The sequence below is a fragment of the Mirounga angustirostris genome, unplaced genomic scaffold (assembly GCF_029215605.1).
Source record: "Mirounga angustirostris isolate CCGP_5_RB_7025 unplaced genomic scaffold, mMirAng1.0.hap1 SCAF_6, whole genome shotgun sequence".
Taxonomy (NCBI): Eukaryota; Metazoa; Chordata; class Mammalia; order Carnivora; family Phocidae; genus Mirounga; species Mirounga angustirostris.
The window spans coordinates 80,237,098-80,254,214 of NW_026991714.1; the positions used below are offsets into that span (position 1 = coordinate 80,237,098).

Sequence of the window (17,117 nt, forward strand, 5' to 3'; positions counted from 1 at the left end):
ACACTTCCCTCTTTGGAAGCTGCAAAATCTGAATCATCTTACAAAGGCAGAAAGTCACCTCATTTGGTGGGTTTTAACCAATACCCTAGAATGAATTATTCTTTCTTGGTAGTATTGATCACGTTGTGTTAAAACCACTTATGCTCATTTCAATCTCCTATTAGGGAATGAGTCTTTGAGAGCAGAGATGTGTTGAATTCTGCCTCCTTGTCACCCAGCACACTCGGGCCCAGGGAGGCCCATTTCATGTTTGCCAACTGAGTAACAAAATGAATATAAATGGACTATTAGTACACACTTTCAGTTTAAACTACATAAACCTGTGATTTGTTTAGTCAATCATAACAAGATTCATTATTGTGAAGAGTATGTAGAATAGCTACTTTGGCATATTTTCTATCTGGAAATTTTAACATTAAAATATTTATTTTTTTAAAGGTAGAGAAGTCATATGATAGAACACGGATGGAGAATTTATATTTCTTAGTTCCAGTATTTCCTCACTGAATGACAGAATTTTTGTGGGCTTTAGTCTATGTCTGTGGGGGTCATGCACAAAATTCAAAACCAATGGTATAAGCCCTTTATACGTAAGAGACATGGAATATTTAGCTCTTTGCCTTAAAACTTTTATGGCTGTAACTTTGTGAATTATTTATAGGACTCACGACAAAGATCTCTGAGGCTGTTTACAAAACGTCTGGAAATAACCTAATGGTATTGAAGCATCCAAGCGCTGTGGTGGGGCATGCCCCAGGCTGTCCAAGGTTGAGGGTTTACATGGAAAAACTGAAAGCAAGCCATAGAACAGAAGTGCTCTATTGGGTCTGACTTTCTATACCAGAAAGAACCTAGCCTAGGGATTTTGCCCCATCCCCAGTAGACATAAGCTCACTAGTGAGTCTTGCACATTCGAGTGAAGTGAATAGAACCAGGCAGGGAGCCTCTCAGGCACAGGTGGCCAGTGTGGAGACAGAACTCCCATTATCTCAGGAAAACCAAGGGACTTGGAAGACAATGCCAACATCTCCTCTCCAGAAACTGTTTTCTCACCTACGGTTCCAAGTATTTAGCAAAAATAAAACAAAATTAATCTCAGAACACCGAGGTGTATGTGGGTTTAGATGGAATGTAGTTCTCACTGCAAGAGGGACACACGGGTGTTATTCAGCCTTGGAAAAGGACTCCACTCCCACATCTCTGCTCTGAGTGTGGGTAATGGTCCTGGACAATCCCCGATGTAGCACATGGCCTTAGCTGACAATTTCAACAGGGAAGCCTCTGAGTGTAATTGGCAAGCAAACAGAAGCCTTCAACCCGGGTGCTAATGGGTATGAATTAGACTGTCTCCCAGTGACAGAAACACTGGGGACGCAGTACAGATAACACACGCAGAACTGCAGTCCCCACTTGCAGGGTCAGAGACAATCACAATTAGAGAAACTGTGAATTCCAAATTACTCAAATCACAAGCTTCGTTTCTACTTTTTCCCCTACCTAGCAGTTAAAATCCTTCTTAACCTTTTGGTCAGACCTCATTAGTCATATCCCCAGGGCTCACTGAAGGCAAGTGGAAATAAGTTGTACTTTTTGCCATGGATAATTAACGTAAACAAAGTGACTTACATAAAGGCTGGGGGAAAGTCACTGAGAAATAACATGACAACACAGAACACGAAACACGCAGTCCAGACCTGTCTATATCATGGACCGTCATCCTTTCAGAAGGGGGACTGACAGCCTGGATATTTACTAGGCTTAATGAGGAACTATAATAGTAAGAGGTATTGCTATTATCCTGTTGTCTTCTGTAGTGGTTATAACCATGGTCACAAGCCTCAATGTGCCCTGTTTGAGTCCTGGCAAATTTTAGGCAAGTTACTTAACTTCTCTGAGCTCCAGTGCCCCCATTTTAAAACCAAATTCTAATAATGGTACCTACCCCGGGGGGAGGGGGGGGAGATGTTGCGAGGAATTAACACGTGTAAAGCTTTTAGGAAAAGGCCTGGATCTGAGCAGTGCAATGTAAGCATCAGCTCTTATTTTATGGTTGTAACAAAATAATACAAATGACAAATGAAATGAAATAAAAAAGGATCAACTGGGAAATCTGACAACTAGGCTTCTTTTTATACAGAGATTAAAAACGTCACATCAGGGAAAGGTAGAGAAATGCTGAATGGACAGCACTGATCATAAGGAAAATCCAGGGAAAATGTTATTGATCACTATGGAAAAATGAAATTAAAGTTAGATATCAGAATAGTTAAATTAGTAAATCCAGGGGAAATTACACCAGAATGTTAGAGAGACAAAAGTAGGGCAGTAGACAGAACAGCAGGAAACTCTACATTCTGGAGACAGGATTGTTGAGCCAAAAATACCATGAAAGATTACACCAAGTAGACCTCCTGGCTCATAAATGCTTAAAAAGGCATAACGCACTCTTTTGACAAGAACCCCTCTTCTCTCCATATTGAAACAAACAAACATGCAAATGAAGTGGGCAGCAGTTAGAAAAGGCAGAAGAAAAGTTCAGCTAGCTGCATGGTGACAAAAGGTCTGAGGAGTTTGGGAGGTTTTTTTTGGCTACACTCTAAAGGGGAGGCCAAGAGAGAAAGAATCTGAGTTATGTAAAATGCGTTAATTTGTTCCTGGGCCTGAGCTTTTGAGAAGGCTCTGTAGAGGTACACCTCTGCTGTTTTGTTCCACTAATCGGAATGGAACTGCCAGTGAGTGATAAACCATGGATTGCATCCAAGTTGTCCTTCTTTGGTGGTTGGGCATTAATGTGGGACTTCTAGAAGTGGCGGAAACTTCTAGTTTGAGCTAGTGGGGGGATGGTGGAGAGCCTCACCAAACAGCATTGGGCCTGCCCAGAACAAACAGCAGGAGGTGAAAAACCAATTGATATATAGCATAATTATGATACATCTTAACGTTTAGAGGAGAATTCTGCATGCCACAGACTGAAGCACTGAGAGAAATAGGAATAATCCGTGGTTTGTTCAAAATGGGTATAAATTTGAAGTCAAGGACATATTTGAGTTTCAGTGTGAGATAAACTGATGAATTTATTTTTTAACTTTTGTAAGCAGAAAGGGACAAAAGATAACAGAAGCAATGTACGTTTTGCTTCCTTTCTATAACACAGGGCTTACTTGTAAAATAAACACTAAGTAGGGTTTCCATATCACACCTAAATAGAAAAATGGACTAAGTTGATATCAATATTAAAAAATAGAGAGGCTTAAGAATAACAAGAGGTGGGGTCTCAAGCCAAATAGGGGAAACACATGATTAGGTATCCTTCCATTTTTTTATAATGGTTTTGAGGCATGAGAAGAAAATACGCTCATTAAATCTTGAGCTAACATAAAGCTGAAAAGGGAGAGAAAAAGTGACAGAGGTAAGATTAAAATACAACAAAACTTGACAGAATTAGGAACATTAATAGAAGTGGAATAAAAGATAAAGGTATATACCACATTTTTACTCATATATAGAAACATACAACATCATGAATGCATTAGCAAAATAAATAAACAAAAAAGATGGACTTAGGGTATTTTATTGGAAGACAAGATGAACATGAGTCAAAAATTTCCTGGGGCACATTATCTAAAATAAATAACATAAAATAATCAATGTAATTATAGTGTACTATTCAGCCTTAATTAGGCTTCTGATGGTTTGCTGCTTTCAATTTAGGGAGCAGTATTTTATAAAAGATAGACAAATTAGAGGAGTTAAGGACAATTAAAAAAAGAAAGTGTCAATTAAAGGCAGTTCATGATGCAACAGCTAAAAAAGAAAGTGTCAATTAAAGGCAGTTCATGATGCAACAGTTAAACAATTAGAAATGTTATGCCACACAAATATTTATTTGTATAAACTGCCGTATCTCAAAACCCACAGAGGTCTAAGTGCCAGACAAAAAAAATACTTTATGATATTCTTATCTTGCTATTTACTCTTGGGTGCTTTTCCCCCACTTACATGTTCAGTTATCACTTAATCCATTAAATGGGCCATAAAATGGGTTCTGGATGTAAGTTAAATGAGGAGCGAAAACTGATATTATTCCTGCTTTTGTGGACTTTATAGACCATACAAATTCAGTCCTGGCTCCGTTACTTTCATTTGACCTTGAAAAGGTTACCCCTCTCGGCTTTTCAGCTTCCAATTTTTCATTTGTAAAATGGAAATGATAATGGGACCTACCTTACAGAGTCCTGCGGGATCCAGTGAAGTAATACATATGACATCTCAGCATAGTCCCCTAAATTCACTTAAGATTTCCGTGGCTACACAATGTGCTCATTAACGTGTTCAAAAAAGAACAAATGCATGCCTCTCTGTGAAGTATGAGAACCTATAAAAATGCTGGCAGATGCAATTAATTGCTGTAAAGGCCTTTAAATAAAATTTTTAAAGATCTATACATCTGAGTATTTTTAAGATGCATCTTCCAGGGCAAGAGAAATACAGATTAATCAACTCCTCAAAAAGATACTTAACCTCAAAGCAGCAAATATTTATTGAGAACTATTATTTGGGGCAGGAATGTAAAATGATCACAGCATCTGACTGAGCTTTGGTTCAACTTTAAATGTTCTCTTGAAAAAGGCAATCTCTTCAATAAATGGCACTAGGAAAACTGGATATTCACATGTAAAAGAATGCAACCAGACTCCTATCCTACACCACTCACAAAAATTAACTCAAAATGTATTATAAGATATAAATATATAGACCTGAAACCATGAAATTCCTAGAAAAAAGAGGGGGAAAAAAAACCTCCTTGGTATAGGAATTGGCAATGGTCTTTCAGATAGGACACTTAAAGCACAAGCAACAAAATAAAAAAATAAGTGGGACTGCATCAGGGGCACCTGGGTGGCCCAGTCGGTTAAGTGTCTGCCTTCAGCTCAGGTAATGATCCCTGGGTCCTCAGATCAAGCCCTGCATCAGGCTCCCTGCTCAGTTGGGAGTCTGGTTTTTCCTCCCCCTTTGCCCCTTCCACCTGCTCATGCACTCTCCCTCTTTCTCATGAATAAATAAAATCTTTAAAAAAAATTAAGTGGGACCACATCAAACTAAAACGCTTCTGCACAACAAAAGAAACCATCAATAAAGTAAAAAGACAACCTACAGAATGGGAAAAAAAAGTGCAAACCAAATATCTGATAAAGGGTTAATATCCAAAATATATAAAGAATTCATCAGAAAAAGTAATCCAGTTAAAATGGGCAAAAGACCCAAGTAGACATTTTCTGAAAGAAGATATTCAAATGGCCAAAAGATACATGAAAAGATGATCAACATCACTAGTCATCAGGGAGAAGTAAATCAAAACCACAATGAGACATCACGACATACCCATCAGAATGGCCATCATCAAGAAGACGACGTAATAGATGCTGGTGTGGATGTGGGGAAAAGGAAACCCTTGTGCCCTGTTGGTGGGAATGCAAACTGGTGCAGCCACTATGGAAAACAGTAGAGAGGATCCTTAAAAAATTAAAAATGGAACTACCATATGATCCAGCAATTCCACTTCTGGGAATACAACCAAAGAAAACAAAAACACTGGGGCGCCTGGGTGGTTCATTTGGTTAAGTGCCTGACTCTTGATTTCGCCTCAGGTCATTATCTCAGGGTCATGGGATTGAGCCCCACATCAGGCCCCACGCTCAGCACGGAGTCCGCTTGAGATTCTCTCTCTCCCCCTCTGCCCCTCCCCCCCACACTCTCTCTCCCTCTCTCTCTCTCAAATAAACCTTTAGAAAACAAAAACACTAACTTGAAAAGATATCTGCACCTCCATGTTCACAGCAGCATTATTTACTAAAAATAGCCAAGATAGACAAGATAGGAACCAAAAAGGCCAAAATAAATAAATAAAAACAGCAAGAACAAAAAACTCTAAAACCCTCAGAGAAAAATTGATCAGATGTGTGGTTTCCAGAGGCAGGGAGTCGTGACAGAGGGATAAATGTCAGTAAATACTAGGGCTGTAACGTACGATATGATGAGGATAGCTAACGCTGCTCTATGATACACAGGAAAGTTGGTAAGAGGATGAATCCTAAGAGTTTTCATCAGAAGAAAAGTTCTTTTCTGTTTTTTCTTTTACCTTTTTTTTTTTTTTCCAGATTTTACTTATTTATTTGAGAGAGAGAGAGAGCACAAGCAGGGGGTAGAAGCAGCGGGAGAGGGAGAATCGGAAGCAGACTCCATGCTGAGCGCGGACCCCACCGTGGGGCTCGATCCCCCAACCATGAGACCACGACCTGAGCTGAAACCAAGAGTCAGATGCTTAAGCAACTGAGCCACCCAGGTGCCCCTGTTTTTTGTTTTGGTTTTGGTTTTTTTAACTTTCTTAAAAAATTTGATATATATGAGATGATAGATGCAAACTAAATCTGTTAAGAGTAATAATTTCACAATATATGTAAGCCCAATCATTATGCTGTTCACTTTAAACTTATACAGTGATGTGTGTCAGCTGTGTCTCAATAAAATCAGGCAGGGGGAGTTCTCCTGCAGTATCAAGACAACCCAGGGCCTCATTTCCAATAAGCACAAAAGAAAAAAAAGTGAAAGTGCATAAAATAACCTATTTCTGATACTTGGCAAGTGTGGAATAAGAGAAGGAGAAAAGTTATACAATGCATTCTTTAACAAAATACACATTTTTTTAAAGAGTTTAAGTAATCTCTACACCCAATGTGGGGCTCAAACCCACAACCCCAAGATCGAGAGTCACATGCTTTACTGAGTCAGCCAGGTATCCCGAAACCCACAAATTTTAGATAGGGTATTACGTGCAGAAGTGTACATGGTCCTGGGATGAAACATTATGTATAGAGCAAAGTACAATTTAAAATGCTTTTAAAAATTGGCATAATTTTGGGCTCCTGGGTGGCTCAGTTGGTTAAGCGACTGCCTTCGGCTCAGGTCATGATCCTGGAGTCCCGGGATCGAGTCCCACATCGGGCTCCCTGCTCGGCAGGGGGTCTGCTTCTCCCTCTGCCCTCTTCCCTCTCGTGCTCTCTGTCTCTCATTCTCTCTCTCAAATAAATTAAAAAAAAAAATCTTTAAAAAAAATTGGCATAATTTTATTATTTTTTTAAATATTTATTTATTTCAGAGAGAGAAAAAGCATGAACCGAGGGAGGGGCAGAAGGAGAGGGAGAAGCAGACTCCCCGCTGAGCAGGGAGCCCGACATGGGGCTCGATCCCAAGACCCTGAAATCATGACCTCAGCTGGTCAAATGCTTAACCAACTGAGCCACCCAAGCACACCCAAGTTTGTTTGTTTGTTTATAAGTTTTTGGCTAAAGGTCTTTGTGCTGTGCACAGAGTACAAGTCTGCACCTCCACATTCATGCACAGATCTGGCATCCAATACCTAATTGTCCCCCACCCCACCTCCACCCCGTGCTGAAGGCACACTTTTCATCTGAGTTCTCAGTGGTCTTCACTATCTTTATTGCAGAAGACAGAACACCTGACTAGTTTATTTCTACACCACTCTTTTAAGAAAACAAAAATGATCTTGTAGTTAAAACACCAGCTAATTACAAATGAAAAAGGTGTGAAACACTTACTGGGACATTTTTATTCGTTTAACATAATGAACGCATCCATAGTGTTGACTAACAATCCTCCTGAGACAGGTATTATTACAATTCCATTTCACAAATATATGTAAAATATGAGGTACAAAAGGGTTAAGATCATGCAGCTATCAAAGATGATGCTAGAATTGGAACTTAACCAGTCCAACTCAGAATCCATACTTGTCATCAATCTTAAGCTCTGCTTCTCCTTAACACAGTATAAAAGTAGGTAGAAACAAGAGATGATTAAAAATTGACCTGCCATTTCTGATGAGGCAGTCTTGGCAGAGTTCCACCCTCATTTCCTACTGCCTCATCTCTACCCTGAGATCTAACATTACCTACCTTTCTCCAGTGTGGCCATATCTAGTGGGCACCCAGGCAGCCAAGCTAATGTCCATCCAGATTACATTTCCTGTATCACATCAGCCCTAAAGGAAGGCACCTGAAGAGTGTGCATCCTGCCTTGGGTAGTGATTAACTTCCTTCCTATGACTACTGGGTCCAAGTAAATAGAACCCACTTTAAAAGCGTAGGTACTTAGAAGGCTTGATTCAATCAAGAGGCAAGCTGGCTTGAGAAAATTGGGATAAGTGATACACACTGCAAAGAAACTTTAAGGAACTCAGTTCGAGACAAAGTCCTTCAGCCAGGATAATGTACTCAAGGGAGGTCACAGACACTTAACTTTAAGCATGACTGAAAGCGAATGACATAGCACAATTATTTCACTAAAGATGATGCTGAAAGCATTTAATATCCAGCACGGTATGAGCAAAACCCAGTCAGACCAGACACTGGCATTAAACTCTCATCCATCCATAGTAGCACATAAGAGCTCAAGCCTCCTTTCTGTCCACAGTCCCCAAAGAGGACATGACACAGTCTAGGTCAAAGGTAGAAATCACTGTCTGTGATCTTGTTTTTAATAAGTTTTCCTCAAGCGAGCCGTTCCAAGATGATGTAGTTTCTCCGAGACAAGACTTCCTCTTCTCTTTCTCCAGCTAACCAGGCGTTTGTAGGACGTATCCCTAATGGCCGTGTGTGGGGAGAAATAAAATCAGCAAGAGGGGTCAATGCTCCAACCTCCAAACCAACCCTGGTAATCTAAAGAAGCAGGATGGGAACATGGATTCCAGGAACTGCCCAAGAATACCCCCCGGGGAGACAAAGGCTCTCCTGAACTGGTAGGAGGTTAGCAGTGGTGGCTGTAGCCTGGATGGGCAACACATCCACAGGACAGGTGGGGGCAGACTTCATGGGTAAACTCCTCTCCCCGCTGCCTTAGGGCAATCGCTTGCCCTTTGCTGGCCACTGGGGCCCATATGGAATAATGTCAGGAGAGCGCTCGACCCCACCTGGGGCCGGGATGTGACTAAAAAGGGGCCAAATGACCTTGGGCTTTCAATCTTTCATACCTTCCTCACCCAAATCCTCAGGGGGCTGGTTAATCAGAGCCTAGGGAGACTGTCTCTGTCAAGTTATGCTTCTCTCAGAGGTAGAAAGCCCTGCCCGCATCCACACCAGCATCCCCGCCACGTTGGCAGAAATGGAGTGAGCAGCACTTTGGCACCCGTGACTCTCAGCCTGGGGCTCGGCTTTCTCCTCACTCCTTAAACAGACTGGACAACAAAGACTGAGCCTGGCTTTGGCCCTCCTGCCATTGGACCTATCCGAGAAACTGGCGCCCCCAGGACAACACAAGTTCACTGACCATGGAGGCAGAATTGTCAAGCAGACCAAGAACATAAAACAAAGATGACAAACAGACACAAGAATTAAACACCTGCTGTGAATATCAACTTCCTATTTAGTATCAAAACACATGAAAAGGGGCGCCTGGGTGGCTCAGTTAGTTAAGCGACTGCCTTCAGCTCAGGTCATGATCCCAGGGTCCTGGGATCGAGTCCCGCATCGGGCTCCCTGCTCTGCGGGGAGCCTGCTTCTCCCTCTCCCACTCCCCCTGCTTGTGTTCCCTCTCTCGCTGTGTCTCTCTCTGTCAAATAAATAAATAAAATCTTTAAAAAAAAAAAAAAAACAACACATGAAAGGAGCCAAATGCCCTGCAAATCCACTGCATAATCCAGAGAGTCACCACCCGGAACAAGGCCATCAGACCCCACCTGTCCATGAAACCCAGGGATGCCCTTTGCCCCATCACTTCCAGTCTACTTCAACATTTAACACCCAGGGCCAGAGATGAGTCCTAAAGTTAACAAGTAACTGTGGGAAATTATTATAAAAACAATCAACTATGTCACAAAGCAGAATAGTTTTCTTCTCAAATGTAAGACCGCTGGAAGATTTTTTTTCATCTCAAAAGAATCATTTCTAAAAACACAATTTGCCATTTATCCCACACACAGGCTTTTCGAAGAGCATTCTGAAAGGCACAGAGACTCAAGATAACAAGGCAACATTGATCACTTTTTTCATTCAGAAAAGAACGTTCTGTTCCATTTGGATTTTACTTGGAGGGACTTTTTTTTTTCTACTTTTCACATTGCTGGTAAAATATATTGTTCAAAAAGCCGCCCAAATCTAGATTCTCCATTCCCTGTTCTCTTTTTCTTTCCAGCTATAACTTAATGCTTCACTGAAAAAGGAAGGAGTATGGCTGTACTAAGACTTTTCCAGGATCGTTCAAAAATGAGTAATTTTTAACAAGGGACTTAGTTAAATATTAAATTAGTAACTTTTAATCGCTAATACATTATTTCAAACATCGAGTGATTATCTTTGAAAAATGTACACTATGTTTCCCTGTCGTAAGTGATCCATCAGCATCAAATGTAATTTACTATCATGATGACTCAGATCATTATTAAAAACACCAGTCATTATAAGGTGCTCTGGATGAAGCAACAGATGAGGATGGATGATTACGTTATGGTGAGATGGTAGGGTCAAACAGGTACTGACCCCGACAGCCATCACAAAAGGTTTTCTTTACAAAGTGTGCAATATAATCATGATTTTGATTTTATGTTTCTCGTAAGGGTCAGGTGCACAGTCTCCTGGCTATAACCAGAGCTGACTTTCTGCACAATCAAAAGATTTGAATCCGGGCACCTGGGTGGCTTAGTTGGTTAAGTATCTGCCTTTGGTTCAGGTCATGATCCCAGAGTCCCGGGATTGAGCCCCCGTGTCTCCCTGCTCCACGTGGAATCTGCTTCTCCCTCCCGTCTGCCCCTTCCCCAACTCTCACGTGCTCTCTAATAAATAAAATCTTAAAAAAAAAAAAAGATTTGAATCAACCAACAGCTGAAGTTTCCTTCTTCAAAGTTACCTCCTAGAAGACTGTCCCTTTCTGTGTCATCATTACGTTTTGCTTAAACCGCAGATACCATTCTGAAAGGTTAGCTAGGATTTCTGCATCGCCAACAGCGGTCTCATAACAATACCCTGTGGGCTCCTGCTTTTTCTAACGCAAATGTTTGTACCTAAGTACCCATCAGGGAATAGGATCCTGGCACACAATATTCTAGGGCAGATTTTTCACAGGTAACACATTTTTCCCTTTGAAAAATGATGAGCTTATGCTCTGCAAGAAATATTTGTGACATCTTTGGAAGCTTTAAACTATCATATTTCTAGGTACCACACGCTGTATGGTGTGTGAGGACACACGTAGGCATTCAAGCACCCTGAAAGGTTTCTTCTTCTTCTTCTGTTCAAAGGTTTCTTTGAACCCAGAGGGAACTTCCTTCATGGCACTTACTAGGAATGGGGAGGAATTGGCAGGAAACCCCAAGAAGGCCACTTTCACCACTGCCAAAACTATCTGCGGAATAGACTGTACCAGAATAAGACTCAGAGGAGGTATGCAGCCTCCTGACCAGCACACTGCTCAGTCAGCTCTTTCTTGAAATGCCCAAATAGCATTTCAAGTGTGCAGAACATCCTAAAGAAAACCCAGCCTTCAGAAATCGATCAGTTTGATCAACTGGACTTGCTCATACAAATCTTGTCTTTTCAATTAAATTTGGCCTAGAGACACAGTCACAAGGGAAGCCTGGGAAAAGGTCTAATTTATCCTTTTTTTTTTTCTCCCAAATAATTCACAGTGGCTGTTCTTACAGACTGATCAGATACTCTAATAAAGTTTTATGCACTTGTGATACTAGTCAGCTTCCAACGAAGCAGAACATGCATAAGGAAAAAAATCTGCTCACTCCTCTTTCTGAGCCCCACGATCATAGAATGAGATAAACAGCAGTTGGCTGGGTACAAGATACTGCCAGGGCCCTGCTCAAATTCTCATCCTTTGGGTTCAGTGAACTTTCAGCGGCCGGCTTTGGCAGTTCTTTTCTTCAAGATTTGCTCTGAGCACAGTGGCGGCTGGAAAAGCCACAGAATTCATGTTCTCTGGGAGCAGCACCACTCAGTGACAGAGAAAAGTCAGTGGTAAACACCCTAAATGTCTCCCCGCTGCCCCACGTGGGAGAATGGTAAGGCACAGTCCTACAGAGTTTCCCAGAATTCCCCAAGAGAAAAGCTCCAGTTATTCATGGTGGTAACTCGCTTGTCAACACACCCTTCCCGGATTCCGTCTCCACCATGTCTCGTGTGGACTCACTCCCCAAATAAACCTTTAAGCCCTTTCTCAAGGTCTACTGCAAGGACCAAACAAACATAAGCTTCTTCATTAACACATCCTTTTGCTGACCCTTTGCAGGTCTTCATCAGATCTCTAAGTATGCACTGATTTATCTTGATTTTTGTCCACTGACCTTTTCTGAAGGAAATCTTTTTTTAATTTAAATTCAATTAATTAACATATAGTATATTATTAATTTCAGAGGTAGAGGTCAGTGATTCATCAGTTGTATATAACACCTAGTGCTCATCATTATCACGTGCCCTCCTTAATGCCCATCACCCAGTTAACCCCATTCCCCTACCCACCACCCCTCTAGCAACCCTCTGTTTGTTTCCTATAGTTAAGAGTCTCTTATGGTTTGTCTTCCTCTCTGATTACATCTTGTTTTATTTTTCCCTCCCTTCCTCTATGCTCCTCTATTTTGTTTCTTATATTCCACAAATGAGTGAAATCAGATGATAATTATATTTCTCTAATTTCACTTAGCATGATACCCTCTAGTTCCATTCATGTCATTGCAAAAGGCAAGATTTCATTCTTTTTGATGGCTACGTAATATCCCTACACACACACACACACACACACACACACACACACTGCACCTTCTTTATCCATTCATCTGTCAGTGGACATCCAGGCTCTTTCCATCTTCTCCCATTCTGTAGGTTGTCTTCTGGTTTTGTCGACTGTTTCCTTTGCTATGCAAAAACTTTTTAACTGAAGGAAATCTAAAGCTCATAGGGCCCCCTCGCTCTGCTCTGCTGCTCATATACAGACACAGAGACTAGCAATGCAGCTGGAAATGGACTAGCTAAGGAGAGCGTGTTCAGCAGTCTCAGAGAGAGATTAAGATGATGCATTTGTGAGCACTCAGGAAACAATAACAGACAACTGAAATACAATTATGCATGTGTGTATATGATATGATCTTATGCGTATCGTTATTGTTACTGTCTCTAAAAACTAAGCAACATTCTACTTCCTCTAGGAGAAAAAGCAGTTCATTGAAAGCATAAACGTAACCACAGCAGAGAAAATTTGTTTAGTGAAAAATATTTCAGATATGTACAAAGTAGGAGGCTACAAGTTACAGTGAACATACCTCAAGCCTGATGTAAGATTACAGGCTGGGGTTTCATCTCTGCTATAACAATTCTAGCATCTCCAATCAGTCATTCAAATGTCCTATGCCTCAATTTCCTTTCCTCTAAAGTGACATGTCAGGTTCAGTGTTCTCCAAGGGTCCTTCCTACTCCTGACACATTCCCTTTGCATTCTGAGAGCATGGAGCATCTACTTGACATAGAAGTACCTGTGACCAACAGCTGGTTTGGACAAAGATCATAGCAAATAGCAATTTGTATCTGGGGGAACTGTGCCTATAACCAACTCAGCTGAAGACTCTAGACAGCAGACTCTACTTGGCTGAGTTTAAAGGATGCTCCACTCTGTTCTTTCCTTCTCTCTCTCCTCTTCTGCTCTGAGCACTGTGTGTGTATCTTAAGTGATTCATCTAACATTAACACTGTTCTGAAGGTAGCTCTGCCCCTCTCTCTGGAGATTCCCTGTGGCCAGAAAAGGGGATCAGCATACTTTTTTGTATCCACTGGAGATTGCCAACAATTCTGGATACTCTGACCCAAGAATTTATCCATTTTTGCAATCTTGCCATCATTTGTTAGCACTAACTTGACCACTTCCTCCTAGCACTTATTGTTTTCTCTTTATTCAAGATATTCTGTATTGATCCACAGTCATCCCATTCGTGTTGTGATACCCTAAAAACCCTCATCTTATGATCCTTGTGCCTTTTTTAGTTCAACAATCTCCTTTATATCTGCCACCCAACAATCCAGCAATGCCTTAAGACTCAATGTGTGACTCAAATTTCTCCTCCTAAATCTTAAACACTAAAATTTCACTCTTTGACTTAAAATTTCCCCCTTTGACCACAGCCATACGTTCTTCTATTCATTCAGTTCCAACAAACCTATCCTTGAATGAGTCTTTCTCATGCAAAGTCATGAAATTATATCTGTACTGATAGGCATTTTCTTAAGTGAATTCAACCATTCATTCATACATTCACTTATTCATCCATTCAATAAATACTGTAAGCACCTACTAGGTGCCAGATGATATGGTAACCCCAAAGATGAATGAGATCATGCCCCTTGCTTCAAGAAGTTCATTGCTAGTGTAGGACATTGAGAGGAAAAATAAGTAACACAAAGGGGCATCAGTGGTATGGAAGGGCAACTAATGAGATACTGTGCAAAGAGAGGGAGGAGCAATCCATTTCAGCTTGGGGTGCCGCTGATAGACAAGCTCAGGAAGGCCCTGAGGTTATCAATTTTAAGTTTCCATAACACCAAAATAAGAATAACATACTTGTTAGAGAGAAAGATATCGGGTTCATTGCCTGTAACTATTTTACTATGATAGAGACTATTAATATTAATATCTACGTGATCACTGTAAAATATTGTGCTGTATGTTTTGGAAAAAAATCAGATTTTAGGCTATTATTATCCAAATCTTTTGAACACAAGTTAAAAGTAGAAGTTTCAAACCATTTTTTTGTTTGTTTATATAATACATTTGGAGTAACTGATTGAAAAAGAATGGGAGTTCTGACTTTTTAGATTTAGGGACTTCATTTTTTCTAATGTAAATGAACTGTAAAATCACTTTTCAGAAATAATAAAATACCAATGATTTGAACAATAAGTAAAAATTTTAACCTATTAAAAGGAAAACATTTAAATGACACTGATGCTCAGAATTTGTTTTTATCTTAACATAAAATAGAAGAAAACAGGAATAATGTGTAAGGACAAGGAGGTAACCAGAAAACATACCAGAAGAAGCTTCCAGTCTTTCCAATCGGCTGATCAACCAGTCAAGGGAGCCAGAAAATTGAGCACAGTTTTTACGATTTCCTCTAATTAGAGCCGCTGCAAAAGAAAAAAGCAGACATCACAGTTATGTCTCTCTCCAGTTTAAAATGCAAGGTAAGCTGGTAGTAAGCCCTCAAATGCTGGAACAAAAACAAAATACTTTGACTTTATATCTGAGACATATACAAATATATAGATACATCTACATATACAAAATTGAGATTTTTTAAAATTTAAATTATATTAACATATAGTGTATTATTAGTTTCAGAGGCAGAGGTCAGTGATTCATCAGTCTTATATAATATTCAGTGCTCATTACCTCATGTGCCCTCCTTAATGTCTACCACCAAGTTACCCCATCCCCCCACCCCCCTCCCCTCCAGCAACCCTCACTTTGTTTCCTATGATTAAGAGTCTATTATGGTTTGTCTCCCTCTCTGGTTTCATCTTGCTTTATTTTTTCCTCTCTTCCCCTCAGATCCTCTGCTTTGTTTCTTAAATTCCACATATGAGTGAAATCATCTGATATTTGTCTTTCTCTGACTGACTTACTTCACTTAGCAGAATACCCTCTAGTTCCATCTACACTGTAGCAAATGGCAAGATTTCATTCTTTTTGATGGCTGAGTAGTATTCCTGTGTGTGTATATGTGTGTGTGTGTGTATATACACATACATACCACATCTTCTTTATCCATTCATCTGTCAATGGACATCTGGGCTCTTTCCATAGTTTGGCTATTGTGGACATTGCTGCTATAAACATCAGGGTACACATGCCCCTTTGGATCCCTACATTTGTATCTTTGGGGTAAATACCCAGTAGCACAATTGCTGGGTCATAGGGTAGCTCTATTTTCAATTTTTTGAGGAACCTCCATACTGTCTTCCAGAGTGGCTGCACCAGCTTGCATTCCCAACAGTGTAGGAAGGTTCCCCTTTCTCCAAATCCTCGCCAACATCTTTCATTTCCTGACTTGTTAATTTTAGCCATTCTGACTGGTATGAGGTGGTACTGAGATTTTTTTTTTTAAAAGGATATTTATTAATAGGGACTGGAAAACCACACAGCTCATTAGAAGGAATATATTTTGAGAAAGTAACATTTCATATTGGGAGGAAATGATAAAGGATAATGGAAAAGCCAGTGTCCTGGGAGTCTCCTCACTTGGGTTCTGATACTCACAGCTTTCAATTAGCCGTGAGACTAAATTATTTCATTTCCCTAGAGCTCAACTTTCGCACATCTATAATGAAGAAGTTAAGAGCACATCAGTTTTCCTGAAAATGTAGCACAAAATACCAGGAAATATAGTTAGTAACTATAACAGGCACACAGAGAGAATTAACTGATACCTGGAAAAAAGGGTGGGAGGGCAGATAGCTAATAAGTTTGAAAACCTTTTGTTTTCCTCCTGTATCTCTACTTCCCTTTAAAGTTCACAAGGCACTTGAAGGACTCAGAACTCCTATAGTCAAGTCACCTGTTCTAACATTGCTTCACTTAGTGTTTCAGACACATCTTTGATGAAAGAAACCATCTTATATGAAATTCCTACACAACCTTTATGATTTCCTTCAATCCAATTTACATAATCTATTTAAAACTTTTAATGTTTCACAATCACGTGATTCTTTCAAAGCAAATCTGGTAAATATTTTATGAAAATTCTACTCTTCCACCCATGAGATTGTTCCGAAACAGTATGACTGTTTACAAAGGGTTGGTGAGATGTTGACATAGTAGGATATTTAATGGGAAAAAGATGTTGCCATAAGAAAACAATCACTATTTAAAATATGGTAGTGCTAGGAAGCAGTGTGAAGGACCTTAAATTTCAGGGCACTGCCTGTTTATCTCCGTGGTAAGAACAAGACAGAGGAGTCCTTGTAGTAACAGAGTGCAATTAATCTTAAAGACTTTACCTATTTATTTATTTTGCCTGAAGATTAAACAATGATGAACTTAATTACTTGGACTCC

The 17,117-nt window shown here is 40.2% G+C and overlaps 1 protein-coding gene across 1 annotated transcript in view; it reads right to left on the reverse strand.

Moving 5' to 3' along the window:
* RYR2 (ryanodine receptor 2) overlaps positions 1-17,117 on the reverse strand; it is a 736,030-nt gene that overhangs the window by 332,333 nt on the left and 386,580 nt on the right. Inside the window, exon 17 of the mRNA XM_064594590.1 lies at positions 15,093-15,188. Within this exon, the coding sequence (XP_064450660.1) occupies positions 15,093-15,188 (96 nt within the window). The remainder of the gene's footprint in view (positions 1-15,092; positions 15,189-17,117) is intronic.